This window comes from Carcharhinus amblyrhynchos, chromosome 9 (genome assembly GCF_965287045.1).
Source record: "Carcharhinus amblyrhynchos chromosome 9, sCarAmb.v2.hapA, whole genome shotgun sequence".
NCBI lineage: Eukaryota > Metazoa > Chordata > Chondrichthyes > Carcharhiniformes > Carcharhinidae > Carcharhinus > Carcharhinus amblyrhynchos.
In genome coordinates this window covers 90397417-90417714 of record NC_137332.1, presented here as the reverse complement: position 1 = coordinate 90417714, position 20298 = coordinate 90397417, and the positions used below count along the sequence as shown (strand labels likewise).

At 45.3% G+C, this 20298-nt stretch overlaps 1 protein-coding gene across 1 annotated transcript in view; it reads right to left on the bottom strand.

Moving 5' to 3' along the window:
- Nucleotides 1–316: 316 nt before the first annotated feature.
- Nucleotides 317–20298, bottom strand: part of LOC145348073 (uncharacterized) — a 50123-nt gene continuing 30141 nt past the window's right edge. The window contains exons 4-7 of the mRNA XM_080196214.1: nucleotides 3888–4434; nucleotides 3369–3560; nucleotides 2073–2223; nucleotides 317–1984 (exon numbers count right to left, since the gene is read on the bottom strand). Coding sequence (XP_080052340.1) covers nucleotides 1182–1984; nucleotides 2073–2223; nucleotides 3369–3560; nucleotides 3888–4434 — 1693 coding nt within the window. The 3' untranslated portion in view covers nucleotides 317–1181. The remainder of the gene's footprint in view (nucleotides 1985–2072; nucleotides 2224–3368; nucleotides 3561–3887; nucleotides 4435–20298) is intronic.

The window sequence follows — 20298 nt, the reverse complement described above, 5'->3', positions numbered from 1 at the left end:
TACGACTAGGGGGCACAGCCTCAAGATAAAGGGGGGACAGTTTAGAACGGAGTTGAGGAGGAACTTCTTCACTCAAAGGTGGTGAATCTCTGGAATTCTCTGCCCGTTGAAGTGGTGGAGGCTGCCTCGCTAAATATATTTAAGACGCGGGTTGATAGGTTTTTGATAGGCAAGGGGATTAAGGGTTATGGGGAAAAGGCAGGAAAGTGGAACTGAGCCACTTCAGATCAGCCGTGATCTTACTGAATGGCGGGGCAGGCTCGAAGGGCGAGTTGGCCTACTTCTGCTCCTATTTCTTATGTTCTTATGTAAACCAGGTCTTGCAGCATTCACAATGAGCAGACCTCAAGCCCCATGCTGAGGTTAAATAAATTGAATTCCAAGTGTCTACTGCAGGCTTTTTGTTAAACCAAAAAACCCAATTAGTACATTTACATTCCATATAACAAACATATTTGCATAACCCTCTCAAAAAAACAAGCATTGAAATTCATAGTTCCACTATAACCATTTGAAGCTGTGAATCAAAAGGATATGGCAGGCAACATATTGTGATAATGGATGGTTTATCAAATGTCAATCAATTGCTGAGGTTTATGTCAACAGACAGAGTGAAAGGCAATAATATTCAACACTCCAGTTTCTTCTGCGTTTAAGGCAGATTTAAATGCCTGGATAGCTTCACAGTTCCCTTTGACAATTCACCTTGACACTTCTGACCGTTGTTTCTGACAATTCCTTGAGCGCTCAGTTACAATAAGTTTACGCACTTCTAATGCACATTCATTTCTACTTTCAGTAATTTAAATGGGTAACTAATCTCCCACAAAGGATTCTGAGGACCATATCCTCTACAAAAGGGTATCCTACCGATCCAAAAAAATCTATGGAGCTCAGTTCTTCTCCTACTGGGTGTAATTTGCACATGACAGATTTCAAACACTTCTCACAGAAAACCACGAGTGGAGGCAGCTGCTGATTTCGATGGACAGTTGCCTCTGTGAAACATGCATATCCCGCCCCACTATTCCTGATTTCATGAAAATGGGAGGTGCTGTGAGAGGAGAGGAAGTTAGGGGAGAGGCAGGACTCAGGCTTATTCCACCTATCCTCACAATAGAGAGGCTTCGTGTCATGGCAAAAATCAAACGGAAAAAAATCCTGAGGGGGAGATAATGTGTTCAAGGGATAGATCCTAATTCCTTCTGTGTCAAAGCAGTCATGCCTTTGACATAGTAGACGTCAGAGGCATGTCCAGAAGCAAACGTGCCTGCACTGGGCTGTTGCTGGCCAGAAGGTGCATGTGCTACAATCTGAAACAGAATCTGCCTCATTTCATTCAAAGTTTCATTGCTTCTTTGCAGAAGATGACAAAGAACCTCATTCTGCTGCTGAAGAATCTCATTATTTCTTTGTAAATAATGCTGAAGAATTTCATTGTTTCTTCGTAAATGATGCTGAAGAATCTCATTGTTTCTCTGGAGATTCTGGCTAACATCTGTCTGAAATTCAGCCAGAGTTTGCTGAAGCAAGTTAGAAGTGGCCTGATAACTCTCAGTATTTTGAACCTGTTCCTGATGTATGCGTGCAAAAGGTTTCAGATCATCTTCATTTCCTTCACGAGCAGCATGTGCCTGATGTTGTCCGTGTACTCGTGGAGACGGTGGATATTCTGCTCCCAAAGCTGCAGGTTCCTCACCACCTGAAGTTTCTGAGTGCCCTCCCTCCACCACAGCATCCAGGGCATCACAGGCCTCCTCCTTCACACAAGCCACAATATTTAAGTTGAACTTACCAACACTATCCTCCAAATCAGACACCTTACCCTGCTGACACTCTCCTCCCTCCTCCAATGCAGCTGCCATGCCACATTGCTGAGAGTTATTCGCCTCTGTCCCTTCCTCATCAGCCCTCTCAGGAATCTTGGACGTTGCTGTCAGTTCACACCCATCACCATCTGATGTGTTCTTGGACACCTGTGTATCTTCAGAGGAAGAAAATCACAATTAGTTTCTTTCGTCACGTAAATTAACTGTCCTCCTGATGCTTTAAACACTAGTTGCTGACAGCACCTTCACTCATCCCCATATCTGATCCGCTATTGGTTATCGTGGGGTTGGAAAGACCAAATAGCTTTCTTGTGAACTCCTCCTGTTCCGTCAGTTCCATGATGTACTGAACCCGTCCTCCAGTCAATGAGCATTCCTGTGTGTTATGGGCCAGCTTTAGGTAAAGGTGGAAATAAAAATAGAAAAGGAATCATGGTTCAGACTTTGTGTGGTGTCTTGTGACACATTTTTCTGATGCTGCAAACAGCTTTCAACCGACACCCATTGGGAATTCTAATTAGAGATCAATCTTATGACAAAGTCAGAGCTAGCTCCAAGACAACTGCATTTTACAATAGCTCATAAAAGTGGTTAAAAAAATCTTGTGGAATTTCTGTATTTTCAACTCAAAAACTATGATTTAAAGTTTCAAAAATTAACATATGTATTTAATATTCATCTTGTCCATCACAAGCAATTTTTTTTTATATTAGTGTCACAAATAGGCTTACATTAACAGTGCAATGAAGTTACTGTGAAAATCCCCTAGTTGCCACACTCCAGTGCCTGTTCGAGTACACCGAAGGAGAATTTAGCATGGCCAATGCACCTAACCAGCAGGTCTTTCAGCTTGTGGGAGGAAACAGGAGCACCTGGAGGAAACCGTGCAGACTTCATGCAGTGGCTCAAGTCAGGAATTGAACCCAAGCCCCTGATGCTGTGAGACAGCAGTGCCAACCACTGTGCCACCATGTGCATAAGCAGTAGCTTCTATATGTATTGATGTCTTTTTTTTTTGATGATGTTTGGAGATCTAATCAAAGGTTAAATTGACCTTTTTGAAACAATTGGACTGATGGGAGAGGTTGGAGTCAGACACGCTGACACATTTCTCTGGAAGGACAGTTCCCATGTGAGCACTGGAGGATAAACAACACAGACAACTGTCAGTGTAAGGAAAACAGGTGAGCTGCCATGTGAATGCACTGGTATCTGTTGAGGTCTGATGACTGTGAGAACGATATGTTGCACACCTCTCATATGAATGGTTTCTCATTAGTGTGTGGAGAGGGCTGATTAGTCCAAGAACGATTTGTTACATATCATACAAGTGAATGGTTTGCTCCTATGTGAATGTGTTGCTGCGTCCAGAGAGACGGTGATGCAGGGAATGATTTGTCACCATACATCTCAATATCAGTGTACACAAGAAGCCAATGAGTTTAAGAATAATTCATCACAAACCTTTCATGGGAGGGATTTCTCCCGTGTGAAGTGCTGATGGAGGATCAATGACTTTGAGAATGATTTGTCACACACCTTGTACGTGAAAGATTTCTCTTCTCTGTGAGTGCGTTGGTGTCTGTGGAGGTTTGATAACTGCGAGAATGCTTTGTCACACACTTCACACCTGAATGGTTTCTCTCCTGTGTGAACGCGTTGGTGTTTATGGAGGATTGATGACTTTGCAAATGATTTATCACACACCTTGCACGGAAAGGACTTCTTTATCTAAAGGAAAAATTGAAAAAGAAAGCATGGTTCAAACTTTGCTGTGCTGTCCAGTGACACACTTTCAGCTTGCACCTGGAGGACCTTCTGATTAAAGATCAATCTCACGAAAAAGTCACAACTATCTCCAAGAAAACTGCAAAACATCCCGAAATTAGTAAAGTGAAATCTTGTGATCTTTCTGTACTTTCAACTAAAAAAAACTATGATTTGAACTTTCAAAAATTAACATATATATTTAATAATCGGAATGATTTGTCACATACCATACATGTGAATGTGACAGTGTACACAAACCTATTAATCTGAGAATAATTTGTCAGATACCTTGCACGTAAAGGGTTTCTCTCCTGTGTGAATCCTCCGGTGTGTCAGAAGATGAGAGGAATGATTGAAAGCTCTCATACAAAATTCACACTTGAAGGGTTTCTCTCCTGTATGAATGCGTAGGTGATGACGGAGGTTCGATGACTGAGAGAATGATTTGTCACACACCTCGCACGTAAAGGGTTTCTCCCCTGTGTGAATACTTTGATGTTGGCGGAGGATCGATGAGTTTGAGAATGATTTGTCACACATTTTGCATCTGTAGGGTTTCTCCCCTGTGTGAAGGCGTTTGTGCTCTCTGAGGTTTGATGACCGTGTGAATGATTTGTCACACACCTCACAGGTGAAGGGTTTCTCACCTGTATGAATACGTTGGTGTTCTTGAAGGTGTGATGACCTTGAGAATGATTTGTCACACATTTTGCACGTGAAGGGTTTCTCCCCTGTGTGAAGCTGCTGATGTTGACGGAGGGTCCATGATTGTGAGAAGGACTTCTCACAAACATCACACCTGAATGGTTTCTCCCCCATGTGAATCATCTTGTGCCTCAGGAGATTAGTAGAATTCACAAAATCTTTATCACAAACATCACATTTGAATCGTTTCCCTTCCATGTAACTGTCCTTGTGGTAACAGTCACTATAACAAATTCACCTCAGAAGATTTTATGATCCTGTGGAACCCTCGCAGACAACTCACACTTGAACAGCCTTCTACCTGTGGGAATGAGTCAGTGGTTCATGAGGCTTAATGAGTGACTGAAGCTCTCACCACACTTGGCGTTTACTTCTTCCTGACCAATCACTCATCTGATGGAAGGTTCCACACCACCGACCTAGTTTCAGATCTGAAGATATGTTAAAGCTCCCCTAACCTGACAGATTTCGAGATGATAGTTTGACTGTCCAACCTTCTCTGTGTTGAACAAAGCAGTGAAGGGACTGGATATCTTCCTACAGTTATGTAGTCATTCTTTGGGTAATGGTCAGGGTTTATCTGTGGTGTCTATCCTCTATTCTCGGGTGTAGTACGGTGCAATCCTTCTGTAAAACAGGAAAAGTTAAGGTGTGACAAACCCAGACAACATAGAACATAGAACACTACAGCACAAACAGGCCCTTCGGCCCACGAGTTACATAAGAACATAAGAAATAGGAGCAGGAGTAGGCCATCTAGCCCTTCGAGCCTGCCCCGCCATTCAATAAGATCATGGCTGATCTGTCGCGGCTCAGTTCCACCTTCCCGCCCTCTCCCCATAACCCTTAATCCCTTCTCTTATCAAAAACCCATCAACCCGCGTCTTAAAAATATTTAGCGAGGCAGCCTCCACCACTTCAACGGGCAGAGAATTCCAGAGATTCACCACCCTTTGAGTGAAGAAGTTCCTCCTCAACTTCGTTCTAAACCGCCCCCCCCTTTATCTTGAGGCTGTGCCCCCTAGTCCTACTGTCTTTTTTGAGCGGGAAGAGTCTCTCCACCTCTATCCTATCCATCCCATTCATCATCTTATACGTCTCAATGAGATCTCCCCTCATTCTTCTAAACTCTAACGAGTACAAGCCTAGTTTATTCAGCCTCTCCTCATAGCTCAACCCCCTCAACTCCGGTATCAGCCTAGTAAACCTCCTCTGCACTCCCTCCAAGGCCAAAATATCTTTGCGCAGGTGCGGCGCCCAAAACTGCACACAGTACTCCAGCTGCGGCCTCACCAATGCCCTATACAGCTGCAGCAAGACCTCCCTACTTTTATATTCAATCCCCCTCGCTATGAAGGCCAGCATCCCATTCGCCTTCCTGACCACCTGCTGCACCTGCAAGCTGGGTTTTTGCGACTCATGCACAAGGACCCCGAGGTCCCTCTGCACCGCCGCCTGCTGCAGTTTTATGCCCCGTAAGTAATAGTCCTTCCTACCATTATTCCTACCAAAGTGGACCACCTCACACTTGCCAACATTAAATTCCATTTGCCATTTCCTGGCCCATTCGCCCAGCCTATCTAGATCCTTCTGCAGACTCGCCACACCCTCTGCACAATTTGCCGTTCCCCCAATCTTGGTGTCATCAGCAAATTTCGACACCCTACACTCGGTTCCCTCCTCCAGATCATCTATATAAATGGTAAAAAGCTGAGGCCCCAGCACCGACCCCTGGGGCACTCCACTAGTCACCATCTGCCAATCCGAATAGCACCCGTTGACCCCCACTCTCTGCCTCCTATTTGACAACCAGTCCTCTATCCACACTAACACCCTACCCCCAACTCCATGTCCCTCGACCTTCTGCAATAACCTCTTGTGAGGTACTTTGTCAAACGCCTTCTGAAAATCTAGAAAGACCACATCCACCGGCTCTCCTCTATCCACCGCCCTAGACACAGCCTCATAGAACTCCAGTAAATTTGTCAGACACGACTTCCCTTTAATGAAACCATGCTGCATCTGCTCTATCAAGCAATTCCCTTCAAGATGCCTTGCAATTTCCTCCTTAATGACAGATTCTAACATTTTACCTACCACAGACGTTAAACTAACCGGCCTATAATTCCCCGCCTTTTGCCTGGCACCCTTCTTAAACAATGGCGTAACATTAGCCGTTTTCCAATCATCCGGCACTTCCCCGGAATCCAGCGACGTCTGGAAAATAACCACCAAGGCATCCACTATCACCTCCGCCATTTCTTTCAGAACCCTCGGCTGCATTCCATCCGGTCCTGGGGACTTGTCCACAATCAGCCCCTCCAGTCTGTTGAGCACCGCCTCTCTAGTAACAGTAATGTCATTAAGACCCTCCAGTCCTACCACCTTTCCATCGCTAACACCCGGCAAATTATTCACATCCTCCTCCGTGAAGACAGAAACAAAAAAGTTATTCAATACCTTAGCCATATCCCCATCCCCTACCAGTAGGTCCCCTTTCTCATCCTCTAAAGGACCAACGAGCTGCGCCGATCACATCAACACCTACCAATCTATAGACCTATCTATAACCCCCAATCCCATAAAACCCCATATACTCATCCAGAAGTCTTTTAAAAGACCCCAGCGAGTTCGTCTCCACCACCACTGACGGCAGCCAATTCCATTCACTCACCACCCTCTGAGTGAAAAACTTACCCCTAACATCACTTCTGTACCATGGATGACCTGAGACATTCAGGATACAATGAGAAGGAAAAGGGGGTTTTTAACAGTATAAGGGGAGTAAATCTGCAGAGGCTTTAGTGGAGTACAGAAAGTGCAGGATGGAGCTTAAGAAATCAATTAGGAGAGCAAAGAGGGGATATGAGAATGTTCTGGCTGGTAAAAGTAGGGAAAATCCTAAGGTATTCTATAAGTATATCATGGGAAGAGGATAACCAGGGAAAGAGTATGGCCCGTTAGGGACCAAGGGAGAAAGCTGTGGATGGAGGCAGAGGACAATGGTAGGGTGTAAAACGAATATTTCACATCTTCTTCACCCATGAGAATGAGGAGGTAGTTATAGAACTTGGGGAGAAAGACTGTGAGGCTCTAGAGAAAATCATAGGGAATGGCAAGGGATTGATGTATTAGTAGGCTTAAAAGTGGACAAATCTCTAGGTCCGGACGAATTGTGTCCCAGACTATTGTGGGAGGCAAGGGAGAAAATTGCAGGGGCTCTGATCCAATTTTTTAATTCCTCCCTGATCACCAGGGAGGTGCCAGAGGACTGGAGAACAGCTAAAGTGGTCCCACTATTTAAGAAAGGTTGTAGATTTGAGCCAGGGAACTATAGACCAGTGAGTCTCGCATCTGCAATTGGGAAACTACTGGAGAAGATCCTGAAGAAGAGAATCTATCCCCATTTGGAGAGGCAAGGTTTAATCAGGAATAGTCAGCCTGGTTTTGTCAGAGGGAGATCATGCCCAATAAAACTGATTGAATTTCTTGATCATGTAACCAAGTGTGTGGATGAGAGTAGTGCAGTTAATGTAGTTTACATGGACTTCAGCAAAGCCTTTGACAAAGTGCCACAAGGGAAACTTATTCAGAAGGCTAATACACATGGGATACAGGGTGATCTGATAAGGCGGATTCATAATTGGCTTAGTGGTAGGAGAAAAGGGTGGTGACAGACAGCTATTTTAAGTGACTGGAGGCCAGTGACCAGTGACCACAGGGATCCATGCTGGGCTCCCTATTGTTCATTATTTATATTAATGACGTAGATGACTGTGTGGGAAGTTTGCTGATGATACAAAGACCGGCTGGGTGGTTAGCAGTGAGGTTGAGTATCTTAGGTTACTGGAAGGTACAGATGAGATGGTCAAATGTGCGAATAAATGGCAGATTGGAAGAAACTACAGAAGGTTGTGAATGTAGCCCAATCCATCACGCAAACCAGCCCTCCCATCCATTGACTCTGTTTACACTTTCTGCTGCCTCGGCAAAGCAGCCAGCATAATTAAGGACCCCATGCACCCCGGACATTCTCACTTCCACCTTCTTCCATCGGGGAAAAAGATACAAAAGTCTGAGGTCACATACCAACCGACTCAAGAACAGTTTCTTGCCTGCTGCCATCAGACTTTCAAATAGACCTACCTTGCATTAAGTTGATCTTTCTCTATACCCTAGCTATAACTCTAATACTACACTCTGCATTCTCTCGTTTCCTTCTCTATGAGCGGTATGCCTGTATAGCACGCAAGAGATAAGACTTTTCACTGTATGCTAATACACGTCACAATAATTAATCAAATCAAAGATGGAATTTAACCCTGAAAAGTGTGAGGTGATAAACTTTGGAAGGAGTAATTTGACAAGTATACTATGAAAGAATTGACATTGGGAAGTTCTGAAGAACAAAGGGACCTTGGCGTGTTTGTCCATAGATCTCTGAAGGTGGAAAGGCAGGTTAATAGGGTGAAGCATGTTGCACACTTGCCTTTATCCATCAGGGCACAGATTACAAATGATGTGGGTATGCCGGCGTTGGACTGGCGTAAACACAGTAAAAAGTCTTACAACACCAGGTTTTAGTAATCAGTTGGACTAAAACCTGGTGTTGTCAGACTTTTTACACAGATTACAAAAGCAGAGAGGTCATGGTGGAGTTGTATAGAACTTTGGTGAAGCCACAGTTGGAGTACTGTGTGCAGTTCTGGCCACCACATTATAGGAAGGACGTGAACACAATGGAGGGGGTGCAGAGGAGATTCATCAGGATGTTGCCTTGGATGGAACATTTAAGTTATAAAGAGAGGTTGGGCAGGTTTTTTACTCAGAGGGTAGTGACAGTCTGGAATACACTGCCTGGGAGGATGATGGATTCGGGATGCCTCATGTCCTTTAAAAAGTACCTGGATGAGTACTTGACACACTATAACATTCAAGAGTATGGGTCAAGTGCTGGCAAGTGGCATTAGGTGGGCAGGTCACGGCCTTTCATGCACTGGTGCAGACTCGATGGGCTGAAGGGCCTCTTCTGCACTGAAGGATTCACTGAAACATGATTTCCTCCAATTCCCTCTCCTTCTTTGCTGAAAGGGCTGACTCCTCAGTTAGAGACTGTTCCACAGTGAGTGTCCATTGCCTATTCTGGGGAATCAGATACACTGTACTCAAACACCCCAAATTCAGTCACAGCACTGGGCAAATCTATCAAATCCAAGCCTCAGCTTTTGCGAAACATTGAGGCCTTGAGGTAAAATCTTTAAAAATATTAAATGACATTTCAATAAATAAGAACGTAACATAAGAACATAAGAAATAGGAGCAGGAGTAGGCCATCCAGCCCTTCGAGCCTGCCCCGCCATTCAATAAGATCATGGCTGATCTGAAGTGGATCAGTTTCACTTTCCTGCTTTCTCCCCATAACCCTTAATTCCCCTGTCTATCAGAAACCTATCTACCCGTGTCTTAAATACATTCAGCAAGGTAGCCTCCATCACTTCAACAGGCAGAAAATTCCAGAGATTCACCACCCTTTGAGTGAAGAAGTTCCTCCTCAACTCTGATCTAAACTGCCTCCCTCCCCCTTATCTTGAGGCTGTGCCCTCTAGTCCTGCTATACTTTCTAAGTGGGAAGAATCTCTCTACCTCTGCCCCCCAGATAATTACACCTCATCTTCTCATATTCAGTAATGACCCATCAATGAAACTCAGCCTGTAAATCAGAAGGGAAATGCTTCCAATGAACACACTCAATATCCAACACACAGCTCCAATCAAACAGCTCAGCACAAAGCACCGAGTAAACAGGTCTCTCAGCTGGATCTTCTCACACAGCATAAGGGGCATTTCCACACCTGATTCCCCACAGGATAGTCAGACTGCCTGAACATTAGTGTGGATATGATGCAATGTAATTATTATAAATTCTGCTCCTTCACTCACCATCTCCTGACTTGGTTTTCAGTCCCTACAGGAAGTGAAGCAGCTGTGAAAGAGGAAGAGGAGAGAATGAGCAGAGTGGGTGGGCTCTCTGATTGACGTCTCTCACAGCCAATCCAAATATTTCTGGAGTAACAGGAGTTTCCTGAAGTTTGGGAAACTGACCAGGGAAACGGAGGTGACTTTGAGCAGCAGATCAGGTGGGATTTAAACTTGTCATTGTCCCATCTGAATAAAACCTCACTTATTGCAGCTGCTGTCCGTTGAACAAAGAACAAAATCAGCCCGGGAAACAGGCCCTTCGGCCCAACAAGCCCGCGCCGCCATCTCAACACCACCAGTCCACCTCTCTACCCACGACCCCTGTCTAATGTTTTATGGCCATCCAGATTGAGGGAAACTGATTCAGGGACAATTTATTCCTGCCAGTCAGCCTAACAGCACATCTTTGGGGTGTGGGAGGAAACCGGAGCACCCGGAGAAAACCCACGCAAGCACGGGGAGAATGCACAAACTCCCACAGACACCGGCCCAAATCCATGTGTCTGCACAGCAATCAGCGATAGTCACTGAGCTGTTGTCTTGCCCAGTATCTGGTCCAGTTTAGGCACACACTAATGACATGAAGCACTAGGCCAATCTCGAACAACCAAGAGCAGCCCCAGTACGACCCATCGCGTGTATGCCCCTCGTTGGACACAAGGCGGACCGACTTAAAACCCGTGAATGAAAAGGAAAAACAAAACATTATTATTGTACCATATCCATTTACCTTACCAGGGATGCCCCAATACTAATGACCCTTATTTAAAACAATCTCTTATATCCACCCATCTCCAACCCACTCATGTGCCTGTCTAAGTTACTCTTAAACGACTCTAGCGTGTTTGCCTCCACCAGCTTACTTGGCAGAGCATTCCATACCCCCACTACCCTGTGTGTGAAAAACCTCCCTCTAATATCTGTGTTGTATCTCTCCCCCCTCACCTTAAGTCCATGGCTCCTTGTCCTATGTGTGTCTATCATAGGAAATAGCTTACCTCTGTTTACTCTATCTACTCGAGGGGGATAGAATATAAAAGCAGAGAGGCCTTGCTGCAACAATACAGGGTACTGGTGAGGCTGCAGCTGGAGTACTGTGTGCAGTTTTGGTCACCACACTTGTGGAAGAATATATTGGCCTTGGAGGGAGTGCAGAGAAGGTTCACTAGGCTGATACCAGAGATGAGGGGGTTAGCCTATGAAGAGAGACTAAATAGACTGGGTCTGTACTTGTTGGAGTTTAGAAGGCTGAGGGGGGAATTTATAGAGACATATAAGATAATGAAGGGGATAGATAGGGTAGAGGTAGAGAGATTCTTCCCGCTTAGAAAGGATAGCAGGACTAGAGGGCACAGCCTCAAGATAAGTTGGGGGGGGGGGGGGGGGAACAGTTTAGATCAGAGTTGAGGAGAATCTTCTTCACTCAAAGGGTGGTGAATCTGTGGAATTCTCTGCCCGTTGAAGTGGTGGAGGCTACCTTGCTGAATATGTTTAAGTCATGGGTAGATAGGTTTCTGATAGACAGGGGAATTAAGGGTTATGGGGAGAAAGCAGGAAAGTGGAACTGATCCACTTCAGATCAGCCATGAGCTTACTGAATGGCGGGGCAGGCTCGAAGGGCTAGATGGTCTACTCCTGCTCCTATTTCTTATGTTCTTAAATGTTTGACAGAGACTTCTAGTGTGAGAATAACATTCTTCATCCTCAGAGGCTTTTAAACTCTCAGCATCAGCATGGGATGTGTAGCCTCGCATGTGTTTCACAGCAGCTCAAAGGAGAAACTCACAGTTTGCAACGAAGTGATGATGTGCGGTGGTGGAATCAGCACATGTGCAGGAGAGAGTAAAAGAGAAGGGGGTTGCGGGAAGGATGGTGGGTGAAGAGCTCAACCCAGTGATCAGGCAGTAACTTGGGGAGTTTATCTCGGAGACTCTGGGGTGTCTTGCAGAGTTAACCCTCACTCCCCACCAGTTCTCTCTGCCGGCCTCTTGATCTTCTGCTGCCTGACCCTTCCACTGTGGATCTCACCCCTTCTATGAGCCTATATCCCCATCCAAAATTTGGGAGGCAACAATCCATTCAAGAACTTTGGACAGGAAGGGACAGTCAGAGCTGATAGTTTTCAAGGATACAGCATGCAAGGGTTTATTTTAGGTGGGGAGATTTAGAGTCCGAAACAACTGAAAATAGAGAACAGTGAATAATATTGGCTAACATAGAGTGCAGAAGGGGAAGTTGGATGATCAGTAGTTTAGTGAGAAGAGGGTCGAGGGAACAGGAGGTGGGTTTCATCCACTCGGGAACTGATTCAGAGTGACTCAGTGCTCAGGCATTGGGAAGTGATTGCACCTCGGACATTGACTCCATTGTGGTCAACTCTATGGAAAAAGAATAAGGATAGGTTAACAGTGGGAGCAGGGGGTAATGACAGTACCGGTAATAATGGCATCTTTGGGGGAATGAGGCAGTGTTTCTGAAAGCAGTGGGTGGTGGGCACGAGTGGGCAGGGACCATGCTGGTGAGAGCAGATGACATATTCTGTGCCAATGGAACCGCCCAACTTTTAACCAAGTTTCTCAAGGTCATCACAAGCTGAAATGTTAACTTTGTTTCTCTTGTTAACTTTGATGTTGCCTGACCTAAGTATTCACAGTATTTTTTAAATTTAATTTTTAAAGCCCAGAAACAGATCATTCAGCCCATCTACTTTCTACCGTGCTTATGTTTCACATGTGCTTTCTCCCTACCTATTTTATCTCACCCTATCAGCTGATCCTTCTCATAAAAACAAATTACAGCAGATGCTGGAATCTGAAACCGAAGCTGATGTTTTGAATCTGCATAACCCTTTGTCAAAGCAGGTCACCCAAACTCGAAATATCAGTTCTTTTCTCTCCTTACAGGCGTTACTAGACCTGTTGAGATTTTCCAGCATTTTCTCTTTTGGCAGCAGATCCTGCTATTCCTTTCTCCCAAGTCTTCTGAACTGTTTTCCCATCAAGTACATCAAAACTGTGTCTCAACCATTCCCTGTGGAGCAAGTTCCACATTCTAATCAATCTCTTCGGAAATAAGTTTCTCATTAATTTATAGTTTTATAATTAATCATTTAAAAAAGTTATATGATGTTCACTCAGCCTTTTCTTGTCTTTCCTGATTGAGAATTGAGAGATTGTTACAATATCATTCTTATCCATGTGTTTTTTTACACATCTGGTTTCTTTCTATCTTTTTTCAAATAGGTTGATCTGAACTGAATGCTGGAAATTTGATAGAGATTCAGAAAATGTTGGAAATCCTTAGATCAGGAAACATAGGTGGAGAGATAAGCAACTTTCCTGCAGCCTTTGACATGATCATGCTATCCTTCTACAGCAACTCTTCTATGTTGTCCAGTCAGTGGGACTGCTGTGACTTTCTCCTCTTCAGTTGTACACAGAGAATCCTCTGCAATGGTGAATCTTCCCACCGCCATCGCTCGTACCAAGGGTCAGTCTCTGCTTTTCAATTCAGTTCAGCTGCTCGGGGCTCGCGCTTCCTCACATTCCAACTCCCGAATGCTGGGAGCGAACCGCCGCTGTGCGCAGCAGAACTACAACTCCCATCAGGCACAGCGGGCTGGTACCCCCCCACTCCGCAAGCTGCCAGTGACCCAGACCCGAACTGATCTTCCAGTGACCCAGACCCTTATCCAATCTCAAGCTGCCACTGACTCAGACCACCAGACCCGACGTCAACCTCCCAGTGACCCAGAGCCTCAGCCACAACACCGAGCTTCCAGTGACTCAGATGCCCAGACCCAATATAGAGCTTCTGGTGACCCAGATGCCCAGACCTAACATTGAACTTCCAGAGATGCAGACTCCTCAGACCCAAAGTCAAACTCCTGAGTGACCCAGACCCTCTGGAATTAAGTTACCAATGATCCAGACCAATATCTGACTCCCGGTAACCCAGTCCAAAAATTGAATACGCAATAACCCAAACCCCAGACATAAGAACGCAAGAACATAAGAAATAGGAGCAGGAGTAGGCCATCTAGCCCTTCGAGCCTGCCCCGCCATTCAATAAGATCATGGCTGATCTGAAGTGGCTCAGTTCCACTTTCCTTCCTTTTCCCCATAACCCTTAATCCCCTTGCCTATCAAAAACCTATCTACCCGCGTCTTAAATATATTTAGCGAGGCAGCCTCCACCACTTCAACGGGCAGAGAATTCCAGAGATTCACCACCCTTTGAGTGAAGAAGTTCCTCCTCAACTCCGTTCTAAACTGCCCCCCCTTTATCTTGAGGCTGTGTCCTCTAGTCCTACTGTCCTTTCTGAGCGGGAAGAGCCTCTCCACCTCTATCCTATCCATCCCATTCATCATCTTATACGTCTCAATGAGATCTCCACTCATCCTTCTAAATGCCGAGTATAAGCCTAGTTTATTCAGCCTCTCCTCATAGCTCAACCCCCTCAATTCTGGTATCAGCCTAGTGAACTTCCTCTGCACTCCCTCCAAGGCCAAAATATCCTTGCGTAAGTGCGGCGACCAAAACTGCACACAGTAATCCAGCTGTGGCCTCACCAGTGCCCTGTACAGACATGACATCAAGCTCCCAGTGACACAAATCCTCCAGATCGACATCAAACTTCAAGTGACCCAGACCCTAGTCAGACCTCGAGCCCCCAATGATGGACCCAAATTCCAGAACCAACATTGAGCTAATGACCCAGACCACAAGACCCAACATCAGCCTCCCAAAGATCCAGATCCCTCACTGACGTCAATATCCCAGTGTCCAGATTCTGGATTCTGCCTTGATTCTGTCTCCTCCTGTGTATTTACTTTTGTACTCAGACAGCAGCCAGCTTGGGCATAATTTTACACTCCCATCAGCGGCAGGAATCATGTTGAACAGGGCATAAAATTATGGCAAATTGGCTAAAGTCAGTTTCTCACTGATAGGAAATTTGTTTGGAATTCTGTCCTGTCATTGACGGAAGATTAATGAGTTTCCCATTGATCTACATCAGGACCCATTTTTGCATTAATTTACATTCCATGAATGCTGATTAAACGGTCAATTCGTCAGGATAATGTTCAAATTAAATGCATGCCAATGGATAATGAGAACCGTTTTCCTACTGTTTCAATGATCAGCGACAAAGATGTTAAAATGAGCTTGAAAAGGGTACAGACAATGTGGGAGGGTTCTCAAGGCACGTGGGAGAAGTTGTGTACAACTAATATAGGCTGAATAAGAAGCATGCTCCCCTTTAATTGGCTTACGCAAACCACGAGTGTGGCTCGGAGGGTTTCATGCACAACGAATGAGCTTGGCTCCAATTCCAATGCACATCGAGGTGACAATGCATAAACTTTATGTGCTCTGCAGATGTACTTGGCATCTGGCCTTCACAGAAACACGCAGGTTCCAAGAATCAATAGCCATATCGGCTGTGCAGAGGCAATATGAATCCCACAAGCCCCCATGTTCCCTGTACATTGGTCATGACGTTAAAGGCAGTCAGAATTGGGTATCCATAGTAGTTGTAATGGCCACTGGGGAACAACCAACACAACGTTGACTGTTGCTTCAGGCACTTGTTTCTTCTGACTGTCACGTACATGTTTATTGCGAATGCACATTCACGTCTGAGGGGGAAGATCAGCCACTGTCACCCTCCTGGATGATATCATCCTGCAAGGAGTACATGATTTTCAGAATGAGGGAAATTCAAGGGCTGGGGAATGTTTCACTATATTGTGTACGGAGGAAGACAAATCAATATGAACCACCATTGATTAATGTATCAATTCACAGGAAAAAGAAGTTGAGAATGCAGGCTGTAGACAATGCTGCCTTCTTTATAGCTTTGATGCAAATGAGAAGAAGGGCCCATTACCAATATGTACAACTCAGGGAATACTATTGCCCTGAGGAACAAAAGTGAGTAGGACCAGGAAGTCCCAAATGCTGATGAGGAAGGACAACCTCCTTAAAGCCTTGATGCAATCAAGAATCTACAGAGAGCACAGCTCGTACACGGAGATGAGACAGTGTCAATAGACACCTTCACTTATTTAAAGACATGTCAACTCATATTTGCTACGTTATCCGTGAGAAACTCATGCTGCACAGACAAGGACAGCATTTAATGCCAGGGGCACTTAAGATTACCAGCGTACTCAACATTTTTACCAGTGGATCTTTCTAAGGTTCCAGTAGGGACCTTTGCAGAATCTCACATTCTCACAGAAATGCAAAGGGAGGTGAGCGATATCCTTTTCAGTAAAGGTCACCATTACATTCCGCTCTGCCTGCATGAAGAATACCAGGCTGCTAGAGCTATGGAATTTGCTGCAAAGTTTTCAAGTGCAGGGGATCATCGATTGCACACATATGGTCTTGAGAGCTTGGCAGTAGCCTTTGAAATTTGTTAATAGGAAAGGATTCCACACACTCAATGGCCAATTTATCTGTGATCACAAAAAAGCAGATCATGTATGTTTGTGCTGGGGACCAAGGATGGTCTCATCATTCTTGTCTTGAGTCACTCAATGGTGCCACAGATTTTGAACGCCCTCAGTACAGAGAGGGCTGGCTCCTCTGTGATTAGGCATACCCACTAAAGGCATGGTTAATGATACTGGTTTATCTTCCACAGAATATGTCTGAGGGATACAGCACAGTGGTTTTGCCAGTGAGACCCAGGGCAACATCTGGGGACCTGGGGTTAAATCCCACCACAGCAGATGGTGACAAAGAACAAAGAACGAACAAAGAAGAATACAGCATGGGAAACCGGCCATTCAGCCCAACAGGGCCGCACTGCCATTTTAACATTATGAGTCCTCTCTCCACCCATGACCCTTGTCTATGCTTATGGAATTCCACATTGAGGGAAGACTAATTTAGGGACGATTTGTTACATCAATCAGCCTAAGAGCACATCTTTGGGGTGTGGGAGGAAACCGGAGCACCTGGAGAAAACCAACGCAAGCACGGGGAGAATGCACAAATTCCCACAGACACTGGCCCAAATCATGTATCTGCACAGCAGATGCTGACATTTGATTTCAGTAAAAAAATCTAGAATTAAAAAATGAATGATGACCATGAAACCATTGTTGAGTGTCATAAAAGCCATCTTGTTCACAAATGTTCATTAGAAAAGGAAATCTTACTCACTCTGGCTGACAGCATTGTGGTTGACTCTCAAATGCGCTCTGAAATGGAGGATAGTTAGAAAAGGCAATAAATGCTGGTCCAGCCAGGTACGCCCACACCCCACAGTAATGAATTTTCAAAAAATGTTCAGCTGCAAACTCCTTAACACAGCAGATTATTTACTTCTTAAAGATATATTTCTGATGTTTGGACTGACCAGATAAGAACAGATTGGGGCGGCATGTTGGCACAATGGTTAGCACTGCTGTCTCAGTGCCAGGGACCCTGGGCTCGATTCCCAGCTTGGGTCTGTGGCTGTGCGGAGTTTGTATGTCCTCTCAGCATCTGCATGGGTTTCCTCCCACAGTCCAAGAAAAAATGACGTGCTGGTTTGGTGCACTGGCCATACTAAATTCTCCCTCAGTTTACCTAGACAAGTGCTAGATTGTGGCGAGTAAGGGGTTTTCACAGTAAATTCATTGCAGTGTTGATGTAAGCCTACTTGTGACACTAACAAATAAACTTTAAATAAGGGATCTATGGTATTCTCCACAGAGAATGTCATTGTTCTTTGCTGCACCCTGCACAACCTAGCGCTGCAAAGGAGGATGCATTGCCAACATGTTTAATGTGAATCCTACAGTCATTCATATACAGCACTGCTTCCCTCTGCCCATTATCTTCGGCCTATGTTTGATCACTATGGTCTAGCAACTGGTTGAATATTGTTACAATATATATTTCAGCAGAACATGCAGCACAGTTTGTTGTATAACTGGTGTATTAAGATACCAGTTTTAGTGATATAGATAAGCACATCTGACAACTTTATTAACCTCCACTCATTAAACCTTATTCAGTTTCACATCTCTCATTAAATCAAAGCTCAGTTCTGCCACAGCCGTCTGGCTTACTGATCCTGCTGCCACGAGAAACACTTTCTCCTCATTTACTCTATCAAAACTCTGTGTAATGTTGAATAGCTCCCTTCCTCTTTCCGCCTCCATCCTCCCTCACAACTGGCAAATGGAATTTAATTTAATGTTGGCAAATGTGTAGGAATAATGGTAGGAAGGACTATTACTTACGTGGCGAAAAACTGCAGCATGCGACGGTGCAGAGGGACCTCGGGGTCCTTGTGTATGAGTCGCAAAAACCCAGCCTGCAGGTGCAGCAGGTGGTCAGGAAGGCGAATGGGATGCTGGCCTTCATAGCGAGGGGGATTGAATATAAAAGTAGGGAGGTCTTGCTGCAGCTGTATAGGGCATTGGTGAGGCCGCAGCTGAAGTACTGTGTGCAGTTTTGGTCGCTGCACTTACGCAAGGATATTTTGGCCTTGGAGGGAGTGCAGAGGAGGGTTCCCAGGCTGATTCCGGAGTTGAGGGGGTTGAACTATGAGGAGAGGCTGAATAAACTAGGCTTGTACTCGTTAGAGTTCAGAAGAATGAGGGGAGATCTCATTGAGACGTATAAGATGATGAATGGGATGGATAGGATAGAGGTGGAGAGGCTCTTCCCGCTCAGAAAGGGCAGTAGGACTAGGGGGCACAGCCTCTAAAGGGGGGGGTAAAGGGGGGGATAAAGTGGGGGGGGGGGTTTAGAACGGAGTTGAGGAGGAACTTCTTCACTCAAAGGGTGGTGAATCTCTGGAATTCTCTGCCTGTTGAAGTGGTGGAGGCTGCCTCGCTAAATGTTTTTAAGACGCGGGTTGATAGGTTTTTGATAGGCAAGGGGATTAAGGGTTATGGGGAGAGGGTGGGAATGTGGAACTGAGCCACGACAGATCAGCCATGATCTTATTGAATGGCGGAGCAGGCTCGAAGGGCTATATGGCCTACTCCTGCTCCTATTTCTTATGTTCTTCTTATGTTCACACACACTTTCCCTTACCGCCGCCCCCCCCCCCCCCCCCCCCCGCCCCCCTCCACCAAACCCTCTTCTGGGGCTCTGTTGTTGTGGTCCCTTCCTTCTTCTCCCCTCTCTACCTGTCTCTCTTCCCTCCCTACCTGTCTCTCTTCCCTCCCTCCTTGTCCCTCTCCCCTCCTCCCTTACCCTTCCTTTCCTCTCTCCTTCTCCTCTTCTCCCTCACCCCTTCCCTCCCCCTCCTGTCAGCTCTCCCCCCTCCTTCCCCACCTTGCCCTCCTCACTCACTCTCTTGTCTAACCCCCTCCCTCTCTTCTCACCCTCCTTTCATTCAGTTGACTACAAATTCTTCTCTTCTGCAATTTTTCTACCTGGAGACTTTTGATTAAGGCAAGTTTATATTTAGATTGGACACCTAGCTGTCAGTAACCAGTAGTCTGGAGATATGATCAAACAGAACTATTTCCTGGTTTACTGCAGTGAGCCCAGGAGCCAGAGACATGTAGGAAAAGATACCTCATTAACTGTTCATCCAAGTTGGTGAAGGGGAACAGCAATGGTTGGACAATTAGTCCTTCTCTGTCTGTGTGGAGTGTTCGCTCAAGATAGGCCATGGGCTCAGAGAGACTCTCAGTGTCTGAATACAAGGGTATTAACCCTCAGTCAGTGAGTAATGGCTCAGAAGGGGTCTCAGTGTCTGGGTCATAGAGGTTTATAGCATAGAAACAGGCCCTTCGGCCCAACTCATCCATGCCACCCTTTTTTTAAAAAATACCTAAGCTAATCCCAATTGCCTGCATTTGGCCCATATCCCTCTATACCCATTGTACCCATGTAACAATCTAAATGCTTTTTAAAAGATAAAATTGTACCCACCTCTACTACTACCTCTAGCAGCTTGTTCCAGCTTATTCACCACCTTCTGTTTGAAAAAATTGCCCCTCTGGACACTTTCATATTTCTTCCCTCTCACTATACCTTCTAGTTTTAAACT